The 23,227-nt window shown below is 47.9% G+C and overlaps 1 protein-coding gene across 2 annotated transcripts in view; it reads right to left on the bottom strand.

The window, feature by feature from the left end:
• Positions 1 to 23,227, bottom strand: part of MYO7A (myosin VIIA) — a 105,837-nt gene that overhangs the window by 78,838 nt on the left and 3,772 nt on the right. For both annotated transcript variants that reach the window (XM_039537700.1, XM_039537708.1), the window contains exons 3-9: positions 22,737 to 22,889; positions 8,800 to 8,984; positions 6,174 to 6,295; positions 3,757 to 3,899; positions 3,537 to 3,650; positions 2,254 to 2,407; positions 242 to 318 (exon numbers count right to left, since the gene is read on the bottom strand). In XM_039537700.1, the coding sequence (XP_039393634.1) occupies positions 242 to 318; positions 2,254 to 2,407; positions 3,537 to 3,650; positions 3,757 to 3,899; positions 6,174 to 6,295; positions 8,800 to 8,984; positions 22,737 to 22,889 (948 nt within the window). The remainder of the gene's footprint in view (positions 1 to 241; positions 319 to 2,253; positions 2,408 to 3,536; positions 3,651 to 3,756; positions 3,900 to 6,173; positions 6,296 to 8,799; positions 8,985 to 22,736; positions 22,890 to 23,227) is intronic.

The following is a 23,227-nucleotide window of genomic DNA, read 5'->3' as shown; positions in this document are numbered from 1 at the left end:
AGAGGTTTTAATCAGTGTACACCCACTTTATGCTGCCAGAATAGGGTAAAGCCGCTGGATCACAAATGGCAATTGGGCTCTCTACGTCCTTCATGAGCAGAGACTGCTTCTATCTCTGTTCGCACAGCACCCTACACAATGAGTCCTGATTAGATCAGGGTCTCTGGGCACTATCACAATATAAGGAATAAGCAATCCCAGGAAGAAACAAACAAGGTAATATGACAGAAGAGCAACTGACCTCCAGTAATGAAGCTGCAGTGATTAACGAGGCAGAGCGAACAACCTCACAGGCATCCAGGTTATCATACATCCGTGCTGCATGGGGAAAGTCACAGAGAAGACATGCAGAAGCTGCCTGGGTGGTCAGTCCCTTTTCATCTAGGTTACGGAGCGCTCCCTGCCCGGGCGCTGCATCTGACCCCTTCTGACTGCCACGCGCACCGTACACCCACAGTCAGTCTCAAAGGACAGATTAGATCAGAAGCTTGTAACATATGGCTCAGCTGGGGATGGTGACGAGCTGCACCATCCCTGGGGGTGAGGGGGCCAAACTCCTCTTGTAGCTCCCGATGCAGGTCCTTGCTGCTACACCCCTTCGCCCTTCCTGGGGTGAAGCTCATTCCCTGAACTGCAATGGTCCCATTCCATGGTGCCCATGCAGAGGGAGGCAAGACCATGATCCCGCCTCCTCCCCACTGCCCAGAAGCGTGGGGAGGGGCTTCAGAAGTGCCTGACCTTTAAGAAAGTAGCACAGGGTAGGGGAAAGGCACCACCCCTGTCACACCCACATGCTAGCCAGGCACAACAGGGCCTTAAAAAAAGGAGAGGAAAGATGGTCTGATAGTCAGCACATTAGCCTTGGGCTTAGTCAAAATCCCTGCTCTGACATAGACTTCCTATTGGTCCTAGGGCAAGTCACTTATGCCCAGATTTTAAAGGCATTTAGGTGTGGCGGCAGGGCTCAGACTCTCAATGCCTAACTGATTTAGGAGCCTAAATCTCATTGTCAAAGTGATTTAGGTACTCCAGTGAGTACATCTCATTGACTGTCAGCTGGGTTTTGGCTCCTAAGTCACTTCTGAAAATAAGGCTGAGGCGTTTTTGAAAGTGTTACCCTTAGTCTCTCCGTGCCTCAGTCCTTCACGTGGCAAATGGGATAACAGTACTGCCCTGCCTCAGAGTGGTTCTGAGGATCAATACACCAGGCTGGAGTGTCAAACATACGACCGATGGGCCGGATCCAGCCAAACGAACAGTTTAATCCGGCCCACTGACTCTCCAGGGGTCCCCAGAGTCCTCACAACAGGGGTGTGATTTGTAGAGCACACCAGCATGCTTCACTCTAACTGCCCTGTGTAGACCCTGCTAGTGTGCATTGATGTAGTCCTGTTTCAAACAGGACACTAAGGAACATTTAGTGCGCGCCAGCGGGTTCCACCCGGGGGAGATAGAGCACAACACACTGGTGCAATCTACAAATTACATGCTCATAGTCCAGACTCCGGCGTGGCAATCCAGCAGGACCTCACATACAGGTGTTGAACCACATGGTAGCATTTAAGAGGCACTGGAGGGGCATACAATCAATGAAAGCAATTGCCAACATGGTTTATATTCATTTATTTCTATTTGAATTACTTCTGCTGAATGTGGCGCATGCCAAATGGTAGGGCATCGGATCAGGCCAGCCACATGGAATGAGTTTGATTCCCCTGATTAGAGATTGTAAGGTGGTCAGATACCATTGTATTAAGGACCACAGATGTTCCTGGGGTAGGTAGCTCGATAGACTGCTCCAGGTTGATTTTCAGAGGTGCTGAACACTTGCTGCTACCACTTACATCAAGCACAATTTTGGGAGCTCAGTATGTATGAAATTCAAGGTACAAATTCAATTCCAGCTGCAAGCTCTTTGGGCAGAGACTCTGTCTTTAGGCAGTGTGGGCCAGTGGGCAGGGCACTAGACTGGGAGTGAGGAGATTTGGGTTCTCTTCCTGGCTCTGACACTGACCTGCTGGGAGACCTTGGGCAAGTCACTGCCACTCCCTGTGCCTCAGTTTCCCCAGCTGTAAAACAGGGATAATGCTACTGACCTCCTTTGTAATGCACTTTGAGAGCGACAGATGAAAAATATTAGACAAGAGCTTGGTATTTTGATTATCTCACTGGCTTTGGCACCTGGACGATGTATCAGCATCCGAGTTAGTTCAGCATTTAAAATAAATAAATATGCAACTATTTCCCACTTACCTTCATACCGCAAATTCCCCATATGCAATATGGCTGCCAGAAGCTTTGAGATCTCCCAGTTCTCAGTGTCGGTGAACATCAGGACTTTCATTGCAGAGCGAATGTTTGCATACTCCTTACTATCGTCTCTGCCATCACAGGTAGTGCAGTTACCCTGGGAAGGAAGGGCAGTGACACAGTGTGTGCAGTGCATGCAGGGAGCAGCATAGGTACAGAAATCTGTAGCCATATTGTATACTGGGCCCTAGTATTTTCCCCACTAAAGTCAATTGAAAAAGAAATCTCATATTATGATATAAATCCTCAGTTCTCACTCAGCTCAGTTTCCGCTGAAGTCCATGGGCATTTTCTAAGCAATGAATGAATGAAAGCTGACTATGGACCTCTGGATTTGGCCCTACTGTAAGTATTCTGCAAAAGTACGGTCCAAACAGACCTTCAACCTACAATGACACCACTGCCATCCATCTAACCCAGTGTGTGGCTGAGATCAGCATATGAATGGAGAAGGGCTGACCAACGTTAAACTCTAGCAAGATAGTGACAGAAGAAAACATGCCAGAGGTCCCCTTTGATCTGGGACACATGGCCACAAATGGTCAAGACAGACTGCAGTACAGGAGTCCTCCCCTTCTGGACTCCTCACTGATGCCGGGCTGCAAGGAACACCTTCCACCATCTCCAACTGCCCTACCCATGTTGATGATAACTTGATGATACATGCCTTTGCCACCTCCCACGTGGGTTATGGCGGTGAAATCTACTTGGGCTTGAAAGCACAGTCCTGAGAAATCTGCAGCTAGTGCAGACTGCAGCAGCACACCTCCTCAGAACATAGATCACTGTCTGCTCATCAGCCCTGGTCTCCACTCATTCCACGGCTTTCTGCTAGAACATCACATCACATTTAAGGTCTCGGCCCTCATTTCCAAATAAGCTTTAAATGGTCTGGGCTGAGCATACCTAAAAACCACACCTCAACTGTCCCATTCCTTAGGAGAAATGGAAGTAGAGAAGCCCTGAAATGCAGGAGACAGGACGCCTTCAGCGGCTAATCTAAGGCTGTGGGGCTCACTCCTGCAGGAGCAAACAGCTACAACAGACCTCTAGGCTGGGTCTCAAGTTTGCAACAAACCTCAAAGCTCCCATGTGGGTCCCACACCGTTTCAGGTTAGGGAACATTTCTCGCAGCTCTGGTTGTAACTCTCTTATATACAGAGATAATCAGGAAAAGTCACAAGACCCAAGCAGTGCTCCCCAAGATCTTGCTCTGCTGTTCTTACCATAGCGAGGTAGTTATAATCAGTGGCTTTCCCAAGACCCAGCTTCTTTTTCTGTTCTGGTGTCATTCCTTTCAGCATACAGTAAAATACATGGTAATTCCGCTCATCCTGGGCCTGGAGCAGAAGAGGAGGGAATCAGTTCTGCTAGGAGGATGAGCCTGCCGATAGCCAAAGAAAGGAAAGACCAATACAGACCCCTGCCTTTTCTCAATTGCCTCACCTGTCTGCAGACTCGAGATTTCTCCAGCAGGTACTGCTCAATCTTTGCCCCTTCGATGGCTCCCCTCTTGTTGAAATGGATGTCGATGTATTTACCAAATCGGCTGGAGTTGTCATTACGAATCGTCTTCGCATTTCCAAAAGCTGTGAATAAGCAACACAATACGGCAGAGGTGAGATCTGTACCCAGACTCAGGAAGGAATCTGTTTTGTCTAGGGCAACAAAAACAAGACACAAAATGGAGCAAGGATGGCTCAGGGGATTGGTACCAGGTTGCACAGCCTTTCATCTGTGGGTCATAAATCCCAATCCAACCCAGGGCAGAGAAAATGGGGATGTTTATGGGGAGCTCCTCCCAGCAGGGGGTTGCATAAGAGACAGTGTGAAGGAAGAGACATTTGTCAGCTCAAGGCGAGGGGGGTGATCTGAGCTAAGTGATGGGTGAGAGAGATTATTTTGGCAGCAGCATTTTCGATAGACTTTAGTGGGGTAAGGTCAAAAGGGGAAGGCTGCAAGTGGTGAGGTGGAGGAGGATAAGAACATGAGAATACGATTTGGCCTGTGGGACAGAAAGGAACGGTGGGTCATCCATGGAAATGTGCAGGTGCTACACCAACCACCAGAGGGAGCCCATGTTCAACAAACAATACAAATCAGCACATTATAGAGATTAATTAATTCAGATAATAATTTAAGGAATATAGGCCTCAAACAAAGTGCATCCTCCAGATCACAGCAAGATCTATATACATAGAAACCTGAATGGAAAATCGCACTGACCTTAATGTCTATTTTATTTCTACAACCATGAAAGAAAGGCTTTTTCTGAATTTTGGCTACAGATATCCCCATAAAAAGAGCACCTATTAAAATAATTTGTCATATGTCACGTTAGAGTGGGAGGTTAGCACAGAGCTCCACCACTTAGTCTAACAAGGGTAACTCCACAGGCGTTCCATCAAGTTCAGTCCTGGGTAGACCGTTACAATAATGCTCTTTTTCTAACAGCTTCAAGCCTCTACTGTAACTGTAACTTCGTAAAGATAATTAGTTTAACCCACAAATTAAAGGCCCAACGCTGAATCTCCTAGACAGACAAAACTCCCCTCTAAGTCTTATTACTTCGTTCGATCAAGTCTGTTCCCACTGAAATAAGCCGCTGATCTTGTTATATGCCTGTCCAGTAGAATGCCTAGCACTGCTGGCATGGCACCTGGCAGTGTTTTAGAATCTCAGTAACACCGGACCAGCTTCTGGGACCCTTGCTCTGGTTTAGTAACGAACTCCGATCGACTCCTTTTGAAGTAAAGTACTATTGAGTAAGGACATTGGAATCTTGCCCAATGTTCTCAATGATGATGGGGCAAGATTGTGAGTCCGTATTCATGGCAGTGAGCAGTTAACTCACAAAAGTAGTGCCAAACTATTCATGGGAGTCCCTGCTCACCTATGTAAATACGGGGCTGACAATGTGGCCTTCATTATGTCTTGAATCTTCCTTGAACTCTTTTGTTTTTTCCTCCTGCCTCATTCAGAATTCTGGCTCTCCACAGCAGCTTTCTAGAACCAGAAAGCTGTGTTATTGTACAAGCAGCTTAAAGTGTTCAAAACTGATCAAAGGACAAGCTGGAATTGCTATTATTGTTTCTAATACAAAGTATTTGGTTCTGAGGCTTTGATCAAATTAAACGCAGGCTCATGTTAACCAGTGAGTGAAACCAATGGAAGGTGCTGCACGGAATTGTTACCAATCAAAACCTTCACAGCTGTTAGCTGAGCAGAGTGTCTACGTCATGATGGTGACAGATTTTAAGAAGAGCACACAGTGCCAATTTCTGCAGCAGAAGGAGCACACAGATAAACCCTTTTTTTTTTTTCAAAATTGTACAAATTTTGACTATATTTCATTTAGGAAATTTTTTTGGAAAAAAAACATTTCGAAAACGTTGACCCTTTTCAATTTTCTGTTTCAAAACTGCTTTTTGTTTGTAAGTTTATTTATTTTATATATTTTTTATAGTTTTTATATGAACTTTTTTTTAAAAAAGAAAAAAGGGTTGAAATCAAAATGAAAAGCTGTGAATTTATCAAAACAAAATGTTTTGATTGATCTGAAATGACATTTTCATGGAATTTCAGTTAGTAAAAAATTCCAGCATTTTGGCATTTTGTTCCCACTGGGGAGGAGAAAAATGTTGAAATCTCAATTTTTTCTTCACAAGATGGAAAATCTATTTTCTGACCAGCTCTATGGTTGAGCTCTTTTAAAAGTCTGATCCCAGTGGTGGGTGTTGAGCTCGTGCAATTCTGGCTCTTGCTGTAAAGCAATTATTGGGAATGCAGTTTAATTTTAGCCCCCTCTATACTATTAATTAGCAGAAGTGTTTCCCTCCACCCACCGTCTTTTCAAAGCTCACCTTCTAAAATGGGGTTTGCCTCCAGCACCTGCTGCTCAATCCAGGAATGCTGCCCGCTGATAGCAGCCAGGAACTGCAGGATCAGTTTGGTGCTCTCCGTCTTCCCTGCACCAGACTCGCCACTGTACAAGTTGAAAGGAAAGCACGTGAGGAAATGCCCTGTCTCACCACAGCCAGGGCCCTGGCTCCGCATTCAAACAAACGGGCTGGAAATCTTGAGGCACGTGCTTCTAGTAGAGGTGGACGCTACATTTGGATTTCAAACACCCTGAACGTACATGCATTCACAGATTCCTAGATTCCAAAACCAGAGGGGACCACGATGACCTCCTGTCTAATACAGGCCATAGAACATCCTCAAAGTAATTCATATTTGGATCTGGGGATTTTGTATGGCCTATCACGGGGATAGGAATCAACTGCAAGCTTAGGATCCAGATTTGATTTTGGATCAGGAGCGCCACCCAAAGTTCTACGGGGCCTGTATCTTAACTTTGGGGTCAGGCCCATGCCCAGTTCGATAAGTAAGGCTACGATTCTGTCACAGGTATTTTTAGTAAAAGTCAGGGACAGTAAACAAAAATCCACAGAAGCCTGGGACCTGTTCCTGAGCAGGGGCAAAGAGAGCGCTGCTGAAGCTTGCAGCTGCTCCAGCCCTGTTGCTGCTCCTGTGGCAGGGGCTGACCCAACCCCAGCCACTGCTCCGGTGGCCCCAGGGCTGGGCTGGCTGCCAGTCAGCTGTTCTGGTGGTCCCTCCTACAGTGGCCCCTGGACTGACAGCTGCTCCAGCCCTGCCCCAGAAGACATCCCGGAAAGCCAGGAACCCATGATCTCCGTGACAGAATCATAGCCTTATCGATAAGCAAATTCAGTCCAGCATTATAGCTTTCTGAGAGTGTAAACATCAAGAAGACAGAGGAATCAGATTGGATCAGAGAAACTTGCTTATGTTCAGAGGACAGCTGGTTGGCCACGTGAAGCAAGTTCTCTGTCTTGTTTCAAGCTGCCAAAATGCATTAAGAGACAGCTACGAATACACTCTGTACATCTAAAACATTACACTTCCATGGAAGCCATTTTTATAGGTGCCATGGGGCTCTGATGCTATTGCAGACAATCCCTTTGAGCGTAAATAGGAGGGGAGGGGATCAGTGGGGAGAAGGAAGGGAGATCGTCTGTCTGACCATCTCTCTATTGAGATCAGGTCCACATTGCAAAAGAGTTTCAGAGCACCTGATGGAGGGTCTTGATTCTGCCACTCTAATTCATACTGGGCAGTGTCTTACAGTGCAGGTAGTCCCATGGATTTCAGCCGACCTACTCAGGAGCAAGGTATTGCTCCAAAGCAGGTGCTTAGACAGCTTAACTATGGAGTAAGTTATGGCTGGAGGCAGGAATTTCTGGGTGTAATTAATTCTATGGCCTGTGTTATGTGGGAGGTCAGACTGGGTGAAGATAATGGGCCTTTCTGGTCTTCAAAGCTATAGATCTCTGCATGTATAGTCATCCTAGGAATAATGGGATGAAATTAAAGAGAAGGTTTAAGGTGGATATCAGAGAAAACATCCTGAGATTCACCTCGATTAGCCTGTGGAATAATTATCAAAGGCAGTGGTAGAAGGCCTATCACTTGGAATGTTAAAAACAAGGCGTGACTGACCCTGCATAGGGAGAGATATGGACTGGATGTTCTTATAGGTCTTTTCCATCCTTAACGTCTGTGATTGAACACAATTACTTAACCAATTAGCCTCAGCAAAGAGGCCAAGTCATAGGTATGTCTTGTGCAATTCCCAGCTTGGCATGACAGACGCAGGGTAGCTTTGATTGCGCTAAGTTGCTAAAAAGAGAAATATAGCCATGGTGGAGTGGTGGTGAGTTGGGCTAGGCACCCAGCTAAGTACCTAGGGTCCTGGGCAGGAATGTGGCTAGCCCATCCTGCTGCTCGTGCTGCAGTAGCCACACTTCTGTTATTAGTGGGATAGCTCAATCAAAACTAGAGGACGCATATCTACCCAAACTGGAAATTACGCCTCCAGCTCCAGCACAGATGCACCCATAGACTCATGCGTCTGACGAAGTGGGTATTCACCCACGAAAGCTCATGCTCCAATACGTCTGTTAGTCTATAAGGTGCCATAGGACTCTTTGTTCCATAGACTCTGAACTTCCTGTACACCCCTCCAGGAGGGGCCATACTAACAGGCAGGGGCGGCTCTAGGCATTTTGCTGCCCCAAGCACGGCAGGCAGGCTGCCTTCAGCGGCTTGCCTGCGGAGGGTCCGCCGAAGCCGCGGGAGCAGCGGACCCTCTGCAGGCAAGCCGCCGAAGGCAGCCTGCCTGCCGCCCTCGCGGCAACTGGCGGAGCGCCCCCAGTGGCTTGCTGCCCCAAGCACGCGCTTGGTGTGCTGGGGCCTGGAGCCCCCCCTGCTAACAGGCTGGTGTGGGGAAGCTGCCACTGCCACTGCCTATGCTGTGCTGTTTGGCTAAATGCTCTTTGGACTTTAGCCTTAAGTGCGGTCTACCTTGCACTTTTCCCAAGCAATCAAGGTGTGTGTGCTCAGCACCTCTGGCAGGATGGAATCCTAATTCAGGATCCGTGCTGGGCCTGACATTCACAAACCCACCTTATGATGCAACACTGGTCCCTGTTGTTGCGTTGCATGTTGTAGTAGCAGTTGTCAGCTATTGCGAAGATGTGGGGGGGCATCTCCCCAATCTTTTTGTTGGTGTACAGCCGTATCTGCTCTGGAGAGTAGATAGGTAACAGCTGGTAGGGATTCACTGCCACCAATATCGAACCTGTATACGTCTAGAGAAGAAGCACAAAGAGGTTTATCGGGACAAGGTGCCCCACCCAAGCAGCTTTGGCACCCAGGACCAAATGCAAAGGCAAAACAAGACCGGGCTTTTCAACTGCCACTGGAAAGGCGCTGCTCATTTCAAAAAGCCATTTGCAGGATGAATGCTGGAGTCAAAATGAAGCAAAAGCTCCAACTGTGCGAATCAACACAAACCAACCCAAAACTCCGAGCCAGATTTCAATCACTGTGAGGTTTAGATCCGGGTTTTCAACATGGGACCAGCTCTGCAACAAACATGGTCAGAGCCACCAGAGACGCACATCTGTCAGGTGCATTACGAGGGACCACTGCCTGGACTGCCCAAATAATACAGTTGTTTGCAGTGTTGTTGTAGCCCTGTTGTTTAAAATTTGACAAACAGCCCAAACAATGAAGGTATGTCACAGAAAAGGCCTTTGATCCATCTCTACCACAGATCGCTCAGGAGCCTGGAGCTGGGCTGTGATATTGGACAGTTACTCCCTGGGGACCATTCCTACGACCCTCCTTTTGTGATACTCCTTTGGGGATGTCATGGGGGCGGCAGAGGAGGAAAAGGGTGCAAGCAGCCCCTCCCTCTGCACGGTCATGCTGATAGCAGCCTTCATTTGGCAGGCGGTGCTGGGGAACCCAAACAGGGGGGACATGGTAGCCTGGCTGGCAAAGCTAGGAGCCCCCAAGGAGGAGTGTCTGGGGGCAGAGATCCCACAGGCTCACTCCCTGTTTGTGCTCGTGACTCTAGGCGACACTGCAGACAGCTCAGATGCAGCTCATTAAAGTCTGTCGCTCTTCTCACCACAGGAGCCCTGCGAGCCCTGGCCCGGTGACGGTCCGGGTCTTCGCCGGCATTTCGGCGGCAGGGGGGCCCTTCAGTCGCTCCGGGTCTTCGGCGGCATTTCGGCGGCAGGGGGGCCCTTCAGTCGCTCTGGGTCTTCGGCGGCATTTCAGCGGCGGGGGGCCCTTCAGTCGCTCCGGGTCTTCGGCGGCATTTCGGCGGCGGGGGGCCCTTCAGTGCTGCTGAAGACACGGAGCAACTGAAGGGCCCCCCGCCACCGAAATGCCGCCAAAGACCCGGACTGCCGCCGAGTGAGTACAAGCGCCGCAGCTCCCCTGCTTTGCCCCAAGCCCCCTGAATCCACTGGGCAGCCCTGTCCCCCATAGTGCCTCGGGAGAGTATAATTACAAGGGCATAATACCTCCAGACAGCCCTGTTCAAGGTGCATCTTCTTTCTTCCCCCCATGCACCATGGCCCCTTACATGAAACCAGTTATAGGAATTGACCATGATCCAAGTCGCGTATCCTAAGATGAGCGTGAGTGATCGTGCCAAGGTTAACTGCTGGCACCTTAGTGCAGCCTCTCTAACTGAAGGGGCCGACTGCAATTTAAGAAGTGCTGCACCGACTGGCATTGAGAAGGGGAGAATGGTTTCTAACCCTCAGGCAGTACAATCCTTTGCAATCTCTAGCTCTTGTGATTCATTTCTAGCGGGCTTCTCCTAGGGCTTAATGCCTGCTGGCCAAGGAAGCTAACTAGCGGGAGAAGAAAAGGTTACTCGCCTTGTGCAGTAACTGAGGTTCTTCGAGATGTGTGTCCCTACAGGTGCTTCACTCTAGGTGTCTTCATGTCCCTGTGCCTCAGATCAGAGATTTTTGGTAGCAGTGTCCGTTTGGACTGCACATGCGCTCTCCCCGTCTTGCGCTGTGCTTTGATGCTATATAGTGCGGTGCAGGCAAACTGCCCTCAGTTCCTTCCCTACTGCAGAGTTCATATGGAAGAACCCCAAAACAGAGGGGAGGAGGCTGAAGGTATTTTTGGTAAGAATTTGGGATGCAGCCATAATGTGATCTTGTCCTTTAATAAAGGCGGGTGTGCCATTAAGGCTCCTCTTTCTCCCACTCTCTGAGCAGACGTGATGGCCACTAGGAATGTGGTTTTCGTAGAGAGGTGTGGAAGTGAGCATGTGGCTCTAGGCTCAAAGGGTGACCTTATAAGGCAGTTTAAGACAAGATTAAGGTCCCATACTGGTGCGGAGTCTTTGATTGGATGGTAGAAGTTACCCATACCTTTAAGAAATCTTTTTGTTGTAGGATGAGCAAACACCAAATGATCATCTGTCTCCCGGTGGAAAGTGTTAATGGCTGCGAGAGGCACGTTTAACTGAGTTTAGAGATAGGCCTGATTTCTTTAAGCTTAGGATGCAGTCTAGCACAATCGATAGCAAAGTGGATGTCGAAGTAATCTGTCTTGCACCACACCAGAGTTGGAATCTCTTCCATTTTTGAATGTATGTGTGACAGGTAGTTATTTTTTCTGCTAGGTAACAGTACTTCCTTCACGTCCTCAGAACAGTTCATTCCTAAGCTCTGGAACCATCGAGGAGCCATGCTTTGAGCCGGAGAACTTGCAGATTTGGGTGATGAATCAAGCCTGCATCTTGAGAAAGAAAATGAGTAACAGAGTGGAAAGTAATTGGTGGACAAGCCATCAGATGAAAAAGGTTCAGAAACCACATCTGTCTTGGCCAGGTTGGAACTATAAGAATAACTCTGGCCTTTTCTTGCTTTATCTTGAATATCACTTTGGATATTTGTGGAATTGGTGGAAAGGCCCATAAGAGATGCCTGTTCCATCTGAGGAGAAAAGCATTTCTGAGAGAATGGTGACCCAGGTCTGTTCTGGAGCAGAATTGGGAGCGTTTCTTATTCTTGGCTGTGGCAAACAGGTCTATCTTTGGAGTTCCCCAATGTATGAATAAGCTGTGAAGGATGCTAGTGTCAACTTCCCATTGACGATCTTTGGAAAATTTTCTGCGGAGAATACCTGCTGTAGTGTTCTGTATGCCCAGGAGGCAGGTTGCTGAGTTGCTGATCTGCGGATGAATGCACCAGTTTCACTTCCTCGGCACACAGAGAAGGTGATCTTGCTCCTCCCTGGTGGTTTATGTAGACTATACATGCAATCGTATCTGTCAAAATCTTTACATATTTGTCTTTGATCATTGGTGAGAAGTGTCAGCCAGTGTTCCTGACTGCTCTCAGCTCTAGTAAGTTGATATGTAGTGTGGATTCAAGAGGGGACCATTTGCCCTGAATGGTGTAGGTGTCCAAGTGGGCTCCCCATCCCATTAGGAATGCATCCGTCATCAAAATTGGTGGAGATGTTTGTGTTGTTGGAGCAAATGAGACTGGGGGTGATAGGTTGGGGCCTCAACTAATGCATCAAAATTGTTGTTTGGATGTAGAAGGTTGCGATGTTGATGATTGTGGGGCTGTTGGTCTCCATTTTTGTAATCCCTGCCTGTTCCTTTGAGGATCATAATTTCTCTGGGGAGAGGGAAAGTCAGCAGGGCCAAGATCTCTGCCGTCTGGTACTTACTATGTCTCCTTCTTTGGGCAGGAATGTAAATACCCAGAGAACATAATGTGATCCTAGAATATTTTAATGTGTGTAAGGATTCGTCAGATCTTTGTGCAAACACTTTACATCCCTCAAAATGGAGGTCCTCCACCATAGCTTGCACCACCCTGGGAAAGCCAGAGAGATGAAACTCAAATGCTCTCCTCATGACAATTGCTGTGGAAATGGAACGAGCAGCTGTATCTGCAGCATCCAGAGACGCCTGCAATGCTGTTCTCACAAGGAGCTGACCCCTCCACAATGATCATGGAAATTGCTCTTTCTGATCCGACAGGAGGTGTTCAATAAAGGTGTTTAATTTAGAATAACTGGTATGGTTGTATTTTGACATGAGGGCTTCATAGTTGGAGATCCTAAATTGCAGGATCGCTGAAGATTAGGATTTATGTCCAAATAAATCCAGTCACTTCCAGTCCTTATATGGTGTCATTTTAGCGCAGTGCTGTCTGCCACGTTCATTAACAGCATTGTCAACCGGTGAATTTGGGGAAGGATGAGAAAATAAAAAGTCCCTGTTTGTAAAGGGCACATCATATTTTTTGTCCGCTCTTTTGCCTGTTGGGGGTATTGTGGCTGGTGTCAGCTATATAGTTTTCCCGGGATCAAGCAATGCCTCGTTGATGGTGAGTGCAATCTTTGCTGATGACAGTGTCTATAGGATGTCAAGCAGTTTAGGCTGTGACTCTTTGACTTCTTCAAGTGGGATTTACAGGGAATCCACTACCCTCTTAAAGAGGTCTTGAAATTGCTTGACATCATCTGCTGTAGTTGGAGGAGGAGGCATGACCACCTCATGAGGAGATGATGAAGAAATGTTGGTCATCGGAATGGCTTCCTTGTCTAGTCTTTCCTCCTGTTCCTCAAAGGTCTCCTCTTGAGGATCAGGGGTCTGGCTATTGATGCTGAAGATCACTTTCCTTTATCCCTTTGGGTGATGCTAGAGGACTTCAAAAATTGTTGTCTATATGCCACCCATGGGTTCTATTATAGCCAATGAGATGGTGGAAAGGGCATGAGTGGGGGCATCCAAGGGTCTCCATACCAACTTGGTGGGTCTCTTCTACTCTAGTGGTAAATTGACGGCACATGATTTTCTACCTGACTAGCTCCCTAGTACTGTCATGGAGAACCTTGGACAAACACTGAGTATAGGTCATCCCCATCATCTTCCTCATCGTCGCTTGACAGGGGTAGAGCAGTCATAGATGGTGGAGTAGAATATCTCGATACCACATGTAAGTCCAGGGATGTGGGTGTAAGCTGTACCATGGTTATGCTGGTGCCTCGTAAGGGTGATTCAGGCATCTTCAAGATCATCAAGTCTTTGGGGAATCGAAATTCCTGCAGTACCAGAACAGCCATTGGTACCATTGAGGTCACCTGAGTAGGTGACGTTGAAGTGGAGAGAGTCATCGGTACTGGAGGCCCTCTGTGTCGGGATGGCCAGCAGATGTCGCTGTAACCTTTTGTGGTGCTGGTGTACTCGATACCCACTGTCTACAAGACTCCGTCAGTGCCGTTCTAGAGGAGTTGGGTTTTTCTTTGCCACTCCTTTCTCCTGACAGTTACAATCTTCTTGAGCCTACCCTTTTAGGATCTTTGGGCTTACTGGTGGTACCAATACTTTAGGATCCTGCAGCCTCATAGTTATCTAGTCGTGGATCAGTCGGCACCAAGGTTTTTGACCGTGCAAGAACCTTTTTATTTTGGACGATTCCCTATTTGGAGAACTTGTGGCCTATTTTTTGAGACTTTCTAAGAAGAATCCAAGGATTTCCTCTTTGAAGTCACTGGACGGTCTTCATCTAAAGATGTTGACGGGCTCACTCTCTCTCAACAGGGACTGCTGTCCAAGGTGGGTCCTGGCTATAGGGCCGGAGGCTGGTTGGAGTGAGCTTTCCATCATAAGCAGTCTAAATTTTAGCCCATGACTCTTTCTGGTTCTGGATTTTAATTGGAGACAAAACATGCACTTCTGAGGCATGTGTCCCTCTTCGAGAGAGCGAAGGCAATGGGAATAGCCATCATTGACAGGAATGGCTTCCCGACACAAGAGGCAATGTTTAAATCTGGAGGAGTTGGGCATACACTTTTCAGGGTTCACTTCCCGAACGGGAAAAACTAGAGAAAGCTAACGTACACTAAGGAGATAACTATTCTACAATCGAAATAAAAACATTTTTTTAAAAAGAAATGAAAAGAGAAGAAGGAAGTATTAACACTAACTGAAGTCTATTATTGCTATGGAAAATTAGCAAAAAAAACCCCATTAAGTAGAACCTCTGTCAATGGGCTCTGCCAAGGCTCCAGCTCAGGCCAAGAGAAGTTGAGAAGGATCTGAGAGCGGTTTGCCCACACAGCGCTATCTAGCAAGAGAGCACAGCACGAGACAGGGAGAGTGCAGGTGCAGACCAAATGGACACTGCTACCAAAAATCTCCGATCTTAGATGCCGGGATGTGAAGATCCCTAGAGTAGAGCACCCATAGGGACACTACTCAAAGAAGAATATACAATTTATAGAGATAACAGACCAGGACAAGAGTCATGTATCCCAAGCCGAAGGTTAAGGACACAATCAGTGTCAAAATCCTTTATATCTGGTGGACCAAGCAATGAAAAGACCAATACTGCCTAGAATACGCTATCCAAAGAAAGAGCTGGTCATTTTAACGCCAAAACTAATATGCCTTACACCCTTTTAACAGCATGTTCTACTATCACCAGATGGAAGGAGCAAAGTAGCCCATTCCATGGCAAACCTCCCCGCACCCATGATAAAGAACTCTACTAGGCTTTCACAGGGGTTTGAGCTGCCTGGGAATGCAGCCATGGCGGCTAGCTTTCTTAGACAGCCAATCGGTGACTGACCCTAAGCTTACGTAGAATGAGTGAGAATGTTTCTGCGGTTGTTTCAGGCAATTAATTAAAGATCCCTATTACAGAGTAAGGTACATTCCAGCTTTCTCTTGCTAACATATGTTGCAAGTTGCAGATAGAGTGAGTTTGAATTTTTACTCACTTTTGGAATCAGCATGCAGGGCCAGTGCTCCTGAGAAGGCCCAACTAAGAGACCGAGAGGCCAGCATGGGCAGCCCCAGTTCAAATTTCTCCCACATAATCCTGCTAATGTGCCTCAATCCTGATTTGGAAGGGCCATCTCTAGGCATGGAAGGGTAGTTCCGTCTCTATGGCCCACTCAATCCTTGGCATCTGCTCAGACTTTCAGTCAGGCTGCCAATTAGTGCCAGCAGTGGGGGTTTTTGTCATAGGAACCCTTGCCCACTGGGAGCTGGACTGGACTCCCAAACTCATTTCACAGTCAACAAAAGGTAGTAACTCTCTGATTGAATCCTGGGCTGGATTTGAACTCACAACCTAAAAGATGTCTGAGGTTTTCATGCTGCTTCATAACTTGGTGAGATTTACAAGTTATAAGGCATTTCTAGGCAAGTGTAGGGACATGTTTAACAGTACATAGAGGCAGAAATATCCCACTTCGTGTTCTCTTCACTCATTCTCAGAAAGACTGACTTTGCTTCTGGCGTGAGTTTGTGCCATCCCCATATTCCAGCCTTTGGCGGTAACTTGTCTGTCCTGGCCAAGACCCGTGACGGTGACTAAGGCCAAAGATCTTTTTAAAGGAGTTAACCATTAGTGGCAGGAATGTTTTCTTGATGTTCCCACTGACCTTTCCCTTATGGTCATTAAGAGACTGTCAGCATAAACTCCTGTGTTATCTCAAGAGATGAGCTTGGTTGGACTTGTTCCTAGTTGACAAATACACACAGCTTGCCCAATTTTAACAGCTGACAGCATTCAAGACTTTGGCCCCCGAACTGACGATGGGCCAAAGGGCAGCTACAAGAAAATATTTGCAATTCCCGTTTCCAAGTCTGGTTAAGAGTAAAGCCCCTCTGTTTTGGTGTAAAGATCAGCTTGGCTGAACGTATGAGTGATGGTTCTACAAAAGCCGAAGGTTTACACCAGGAAATGCTGCTCCACTGCAAACTTGTTACTGTCCATGTGACCTACATTTTCATTAGCCAGGTAACAAATCCTCTCTGTGCCTGATTCTCAGAGCACCCCAAAACTCGTCTTGGCTTCAACTGGAGTTTTTGCTGCTCAGGGAACGCAGGATCACACCACGACCTGATACTCCTGCATTTTAGCAACCCCTTTGAGTTCATCTCCAGATAGACAAAACCCTGCTCGGTAACACAGTGTTGTGACAAAACACCCCTGCTATTCAGCACAGTTTTTCTCAGCACATACAAGCATGAGCCATGCAGAACAGCGCTCACATAACCCTTTTCATTTTGTCGCGGTTGCTTATTTCCTCCAAACCGGGCTATTACACGTAGCTGGTTACAGCCCTGTCCACCTGGCATCACCTCCGCAGACTCGATACTTTGCTCTTCTAGCAAGAGGCCACATTTCTGTCATTGTGGCAAAGCGCTGCAGCCGAAGGGATAATGGTTTGGGTGCATTCACGGGGCAGCAGAAAAGCAGCGCAAGACAAATGAGAAACGCCACGAATGGTGAACGTCAACGAGCGAGCCAGCGGATGACGTGACAATGCATTGCGGCAATGGAAGGTGGCTCGATACCTGTGTGTGTTATACTTACCCTCCCACCACAGTTAGTCTTAGGGTTAAAAAGGAAGGAAGGAGAAAAAGGAAAATACATATTGCATTAGAGCAGGACTACAAAAGCCTTTGGCCAAGTCATGGCGAACTTTCCCCCCCAGCCAGCTGAACCGGGAAACACAGATTGTCAGAAGCCTCATTGCAAGATTCAGCAGTGCCAGGAACACCCTCAAGCAGCGCAGGCCTGTCACGGACCATACTGAGTACTATCACTTTGGGCTGGTGAGAGCAAATTGTACCTCATGGAACCGCTGCTTGCTGAGTTGGTCTCTACCACCTCGGCTCCATTCACAGGGGCATATACAGCTTCACAGAACTGCCAGCCACACTTCCCAACACTCTACTCACTTTTCCTCTGCCATGGTGATAGATAATGTAAAGGGATGCAGCAAAGAATCCTGTGGCACCTTATAGACTAACAGACGTTTTGCAGCATGAGCTTTCGTGGGTGAATACCCACTTCTTCGGATGCTCCGAAGAAGTGGGTATTCACCCACGAAAGCTCATGCTGCAAAACGTCTGTTAGTCTATAAGGTGCCACAGGATTCTTTGCTGCTTCTACAGAACCAGACTAACACGGCTACCCCTCTGATACTTGTAAAGGGATGGTTTATTCACCTGTCAAAATTTCTCTCTCTCTCTGACCAACCCTCCTCACTTCTCCCCTGGCTCCACCCCAAAAGCCCCTCAGTGATGTGAGAACTAGAAGCCAATCTGTTTTGCTCTTCGTTGGTCAAACAGATTTTAAAATCTTTGACCAAAATCTTTAAAAGCTGATGCTTAAAATTAAGCTCCTGAATGCATATGTAGACATAGTTAGGTGGCGAAGCTGCGTCCATGCAAGGAATGCCTTGCTGATCATACAACACACTGGTGTTCCTGTCCTGGGAGAGCACCAGCAGGGGAGACCTGGCCTAAATATCACTGCAGTCTTTTTGCAGACAATGCACAAACAGAAACAGGGGCAAAGTTCATTGAATAAATTCTTTGCTACAAATGATTGGCCCAGCTGTACTGCCCATCTGTCCAAGCCTGTGCTAGTCCCTTTGTCTCCTTCCCCAGCTTTGGGGATATCTTGGGATGTGCGTTCCTCTAGCAGCCATCTCACTTTGCTGTAGAACCAAAGCAGTGTATGGCTAAGGGAATGGTGCAGTATTTCAGCGACTGCTGCAAGCCTGGAGTTGTCAAAGAGATTAAAAATTCATCATTGCTTAGGGGGTAAACTCCTAATGAGAGACAGATACCTGGAGACGCATTTCGCACATCTAATAAAAGGTTAATGCGCTGGCTGGAGGCACAGACACCCAGCATCCACCGAGCACTCAGAACTCAGCAACCAATCTCCTGTGACAGGGAGGCCTGCTCCCCACTGCACAGAAACCCACAGGAGGAGATCCGCCCACTCCTCCCTCTAGATCAGTAGCCGTTCACAGTCTTTGCGCCCTAGTCAGAGCTAGGCAAGTGCTCACAGGGGCACCAGCCTCTCCAGGGCCCAGGCCAGGGCCATCTGGCTGGGCGCAGCGGACAATGTGGGCTGCACTCAGGCATGATAGCCCTGAGCTCTAGGAGGCCTCCTGCTGTGGAGGTGCACATCAGCACGAGACTGGCTTCCTGGCACAGCGGCACCCTCGCATTACCCTCCTCTGGCTTCCTGGCACAGCGGCACCCTCGCATTACCCTCCTCTGGCTTCCTGGCACCCTCGCATTACCCTCCTCTGGCTTCCTGGCACAGCGGCACCCTTGCATTACCCTCCTCTGGCTTCCTGGCACAGCGGCACCCTTGCATTACCCTCCTCTGGCTTCCTGGCACAGCGGCACCATTGCATTACCCTCCTCTGGCTTCCTGGCACAGCGGCACCCTCGCATTACCTTCCTCTGGCTTCCTGCTTCTTGGTTTCCGTTTGTTGTCTCTGTCGCTTTTCCTCCTCAGACTCACTCTAAAAGAGCCTCCCTCTTTGCCATTCCCGCACGCGTAAAACTAGGGACAGGACATTTCGATGGACTTTCTTCCCATGAGGGCCTTCACTTCCCAGAAAACGACCACAGGATCCTGCCCTGCCTTTAGGGCTGACACCCAGGCATCATCACCTTCCTCTCCCCCCCGTCTCCCCACATGCCTGGACAAGCCCATTAACGCCACTACCTGAACCTGCCAGGAATGCTGCTGTTCAGTCTCCCCCTCCCCCAGACTGTATCTGCAGCCAGCCTATGAGAAAGGGGCCACCCCAGTCTCCTACATCGGCCATCACCAGCAGAGCCTGACTGCAGGGCTGGGGGCCTGGAAGTCCTGATAGCTAATGGTGGGTTAGACACTGAATCCCACTGGGGCCTTGGGGCAGCATTTCCAGCTTAGGCTCCTAAATCAACGGCACAAGCATCAGAGGCACTGAACGCTTGTAGCTTCCATTCATTCAAATCCGAAAATCTGGCCACTTATTCAGGTGCCTAAATGTGGATTCGTAAATGTTGGCTTTAACTTCCCTGTGCCTCAGTTTCCCCATCTGTAAACAGGGGTTAATACGAATCATCTGCTTCACAGACTGTGGGAATTAGTTGGTTCAGCCTTTGAAGATGGCTGTATTACTCTCATTGATGCCTATGAAAGACTTCACCTACAGGGAAAGCAGAATATTGGAACCAAGAGGAGAATCTGTCCTGAGTCAATAGCACTAAGAAGCAAGAGACAGCCTAAAAAATGCTGCGTGAAGACGTGACTGCAAAGCAGCTGACCTTCACCTTTCCTCAAGACAACTGTTTGTTACATATAAACCAGCTCGCCTCACCCACTTCCCAAAAATGCATATTCCCACCTAAGAGGCTATGTTAACCCTTTCCATCGCATCAGCACATTTCTCTCGAATGAAACAAAAATGTGAAGGAATCATCTTCCACTCAAAGCTGCCAGAAAGTGACTGGGAGGCTATTTTCAGCAGCTGCCCCATCCCCACTGTCTTCCACCCTGCAAAATCCGTACAATGAAATAGCGGGTGAGACATTGCAAACTGGTTCCTGCAAAGGTGAATTGTTCAACATCGGGAACGGTGGGCTATTGCTACGGTTAATATTTTGTCATGGTTATTTTTAGTAGAAGTCAAGGACAGGTCATGGGCAATAAACAAAAATTCATGGAAGCCCGCGACCCGTCCCTGACTTTTACTAAAAATAACAGGGGAGGAGGGGCTGACTGCTGGGGGGCCTGAAGCCTGAGCCTGCCACGGGGCTCTAGCCCCGCTGCTGCTGCAGGGGTGCAGCCGAAGAAGTCACTGAGGTTCCTTAAAGTCACGGAATCCGTGACCTCCATGAGTACATTGTATCCTTAGTTATTGCTAAACCTATTTTGACTGCCTTGTTTCTTCATAGGTTTCAGGGCCGGAAGGGCGCATTAGGAGGATGCGGTCTGATCTCCTGCATCACACAGGCCAGAGAATTCACCCAGCTCTGGAACCAAGCCCCGCATTTATGAGAGATTTGGAAAAAGCTGATGTAACATTTTTTCACATTTTCACGTGCCCCCAGTTCCATCTGAGGCAAGGAGTGGAGCTGGCAAAATACCAAAAGGAAAGGCTGCTCTGGCCATATTTTTGGCCTATCTGGAGACAGGGTCCACTAGAAGTCTCACAAGTAGAGACAGGCCTGAACCAAACTCAAGCATCTGAACACCCTCAAACTTTTGCAAGGTAGGTGTGTGTGTGTGTGTGTGTGTGTGTGTGAGAGAGAGAGAGAGAGAGAGAGAGAGAGAGAGAGAGAGAGAGAGAGAGAGACACCAAACTCAAGCATCCGAACACCTTCTAGATGACCCTAATGGTCCCTTCTGGCCTTAAAATCTACCAGCCCATGAATCACTCATCTTTAAATGAAATCCTTAAATTGTTTAAAAAAAGACCTTGAAGGGTATGTCTACACTGCAGTGTAGGCCCAGGTTAGTAGAACTCGAGTTAGCAGACCCTGGGTTAGTTAACCTAGATCTTAAGCTTCTACATTCATTTGTAACTCCAGATTAGGAATTGTTGAGCCCTGAATTTATGCTGCATTATGCAGGCCTGAGTCCAATCACCCATGTCCCAGACTTCCTAGTGTCCTCCCAAACTATGGCCGTGCTAACGCTTTGTTCATGGTGCAGCATGAGAAAACTTGAAAGCCCATCAAACTTGACTGTCCAGAGGACAAAGAATGTCTGTCTGGGGAATTGTGGGATACTTCTGGTGGATCCCAGAGCACAAGTCCAGTGGGGCTGCATCTACACTGCAATGCAATAAGGCTTGAACCCTGATTTAACTCACACACTCCATCCTTGGGGGGGTCTTAAGACTCTGGGTCCGCATGATTTGTGTGTATATGGAAGGGGGATTAAGCTTGAGTTTGAGCCCTGAGTTTACACTGCAGTGTAGGCATGGGTGATGGCACAAAACAATGTACTTCTGCCATTGAGTGCCTGCAAGCCTTACAATTTAAGAACTGTCCTGAAGTGCCCCGCTCTTACGTGATCACACTGACAATTTGGCAACATCAAATAGCGTGCTTGCATGCACTGCAGGTATGTTTTACTTCAGGCACAAAAAATGTGCATCTTATGACCCTGCAACTGCAAGCCAGCAGCCAGAGATTCCGCAACTCTGAGAAAACAAAGAAAGACCCTTTGAACGCTGACTCCTTTCCTTTTGGAGTTGTAATGTTATAGCAGAACAACCATGCAACTCAATTTACCCTCACATTATGTCCTAAATTAAAACCAATGCAGCTGCACAAATGCCACGTAGGCAGAATCTGGGTTGTGGAAGCGTTAGAACCAGCAATGCAGCGTCAGGAGGAAACGGTTGAGTTTGTAAAGCTAGTGAATTGAGCATACCAGGCACGACATCATTGAGAGACAAACCTGCAAATCCACAATGCTGATTTTACAGTCGCTTTGCTGAGCACTTAAACAGCACTTAAAGGGGCATTAAGGCGGCGTGTGCATGTCAGGAACTTAAGAGTTCTAAGAAAAATATCGTAGCAATCAAAACGCAGCTGAGAGACACCAGGAAATTGGGAATGAATAAGTCTTAAGTGCACACACCAGGTATTGCAAGGTCACTGGGGGAAAACTGCCTTGTCACACCCCAGGTTAATTAATTCCCAGAGCCTGTCACACTGTGTGGATTCTTCAGCCACGTCCCCTATGCATGGGATCCTCAGACAGGTCAGCTAAACGTGTTGCGATCTTAAAGGGCGCCCAGGCAAATACCTGGGGATCGTTAGTCATTACATGGGCCATGGGATCTATAGCTTCCACTTGGACAATGAAAAACTCATTTTAATGCTTCACTCAAAGCACTGTGCTCATAACAGAGCAGAAATTCTCTGCACTCTGGAGCCACTCTCAGGCATAAACCCAGGCTCCCATGTGGGACTTGAATTCACTAGCCCAGAGGTGAGGGCACAGCGCTCCCCATTTGGTCACACAAAAGGACTCAGATTTAATTAACATCCAGAAGATATATCCATTCCCCAGTTCAGTAAACCCTCACGGGCAATAGCATCTCAGGTCCTGCATGAACCACATGTAAACTTCGCAGCAGACATGGCAGAGAATAGGTACATATGAGGCTTGGACCAGTTTAGGATAAGCACAACAAAGCTGGGGTGAGATGACATTCTCCAGGCGGGCACTCACATAGATAAGGTGCTCTCGGTAACGGATGAGCAGGTTCCGCAGAATCCCAGCTTCATTCAGGTCCCCCAGGCGGATCATGTCCTCCACCCCGTGGATAGAGGTCGGGTGCATGGGTTTGATGTGGCTGGCATTGTGAGGGAAAATCCAATGCTCCTGGAAACAAAAAGGGGAAAGAGGTCAAATGTGAGCCTGCCGCGATATATACCCTAGACAGATTCGGAAAGGACAGAATGAGAGGATTATGCAGTACAAGGGGCATGACAGCCATTAACTTTAAAGGATCATAGTGAAAAGGAAATGATCTCTCAGATCCCTGCAAGACCAGGATATAGCTGTGTTTTAAGGCTCCTAAGCTCAGGGGCAGCTAGGCGGCTCTGCGTGCTGCTCCTGCCTGCAGGCACCGCCTCTGCAGCTCCCATTGGCCGTGGTTCCCAGCCAATGGGAGCTGCGGAGTTGGCGCTCAGGGTGGGGGCAGCATGCAGAGACCCCCT

The sequence above is a fragment of the Mauremys reevesii genome, linkage group 1 (genome assembly GCF_016161935.1).
Source record: "Mauremys reevesii isolate NIE-2019 linkage group 1, ASM1616193v1, whole genome shotgun sequence".
Taxonomy (NCBI): domain Eukaryota; kingdom Metazoa; phylum Chordata; order Testudines; family Geoemydidae; genus Mauremys; species Mauremys reevesii.
This window is presented reverse-complemented; position numbering and strand designations above follow the sequence as displayed.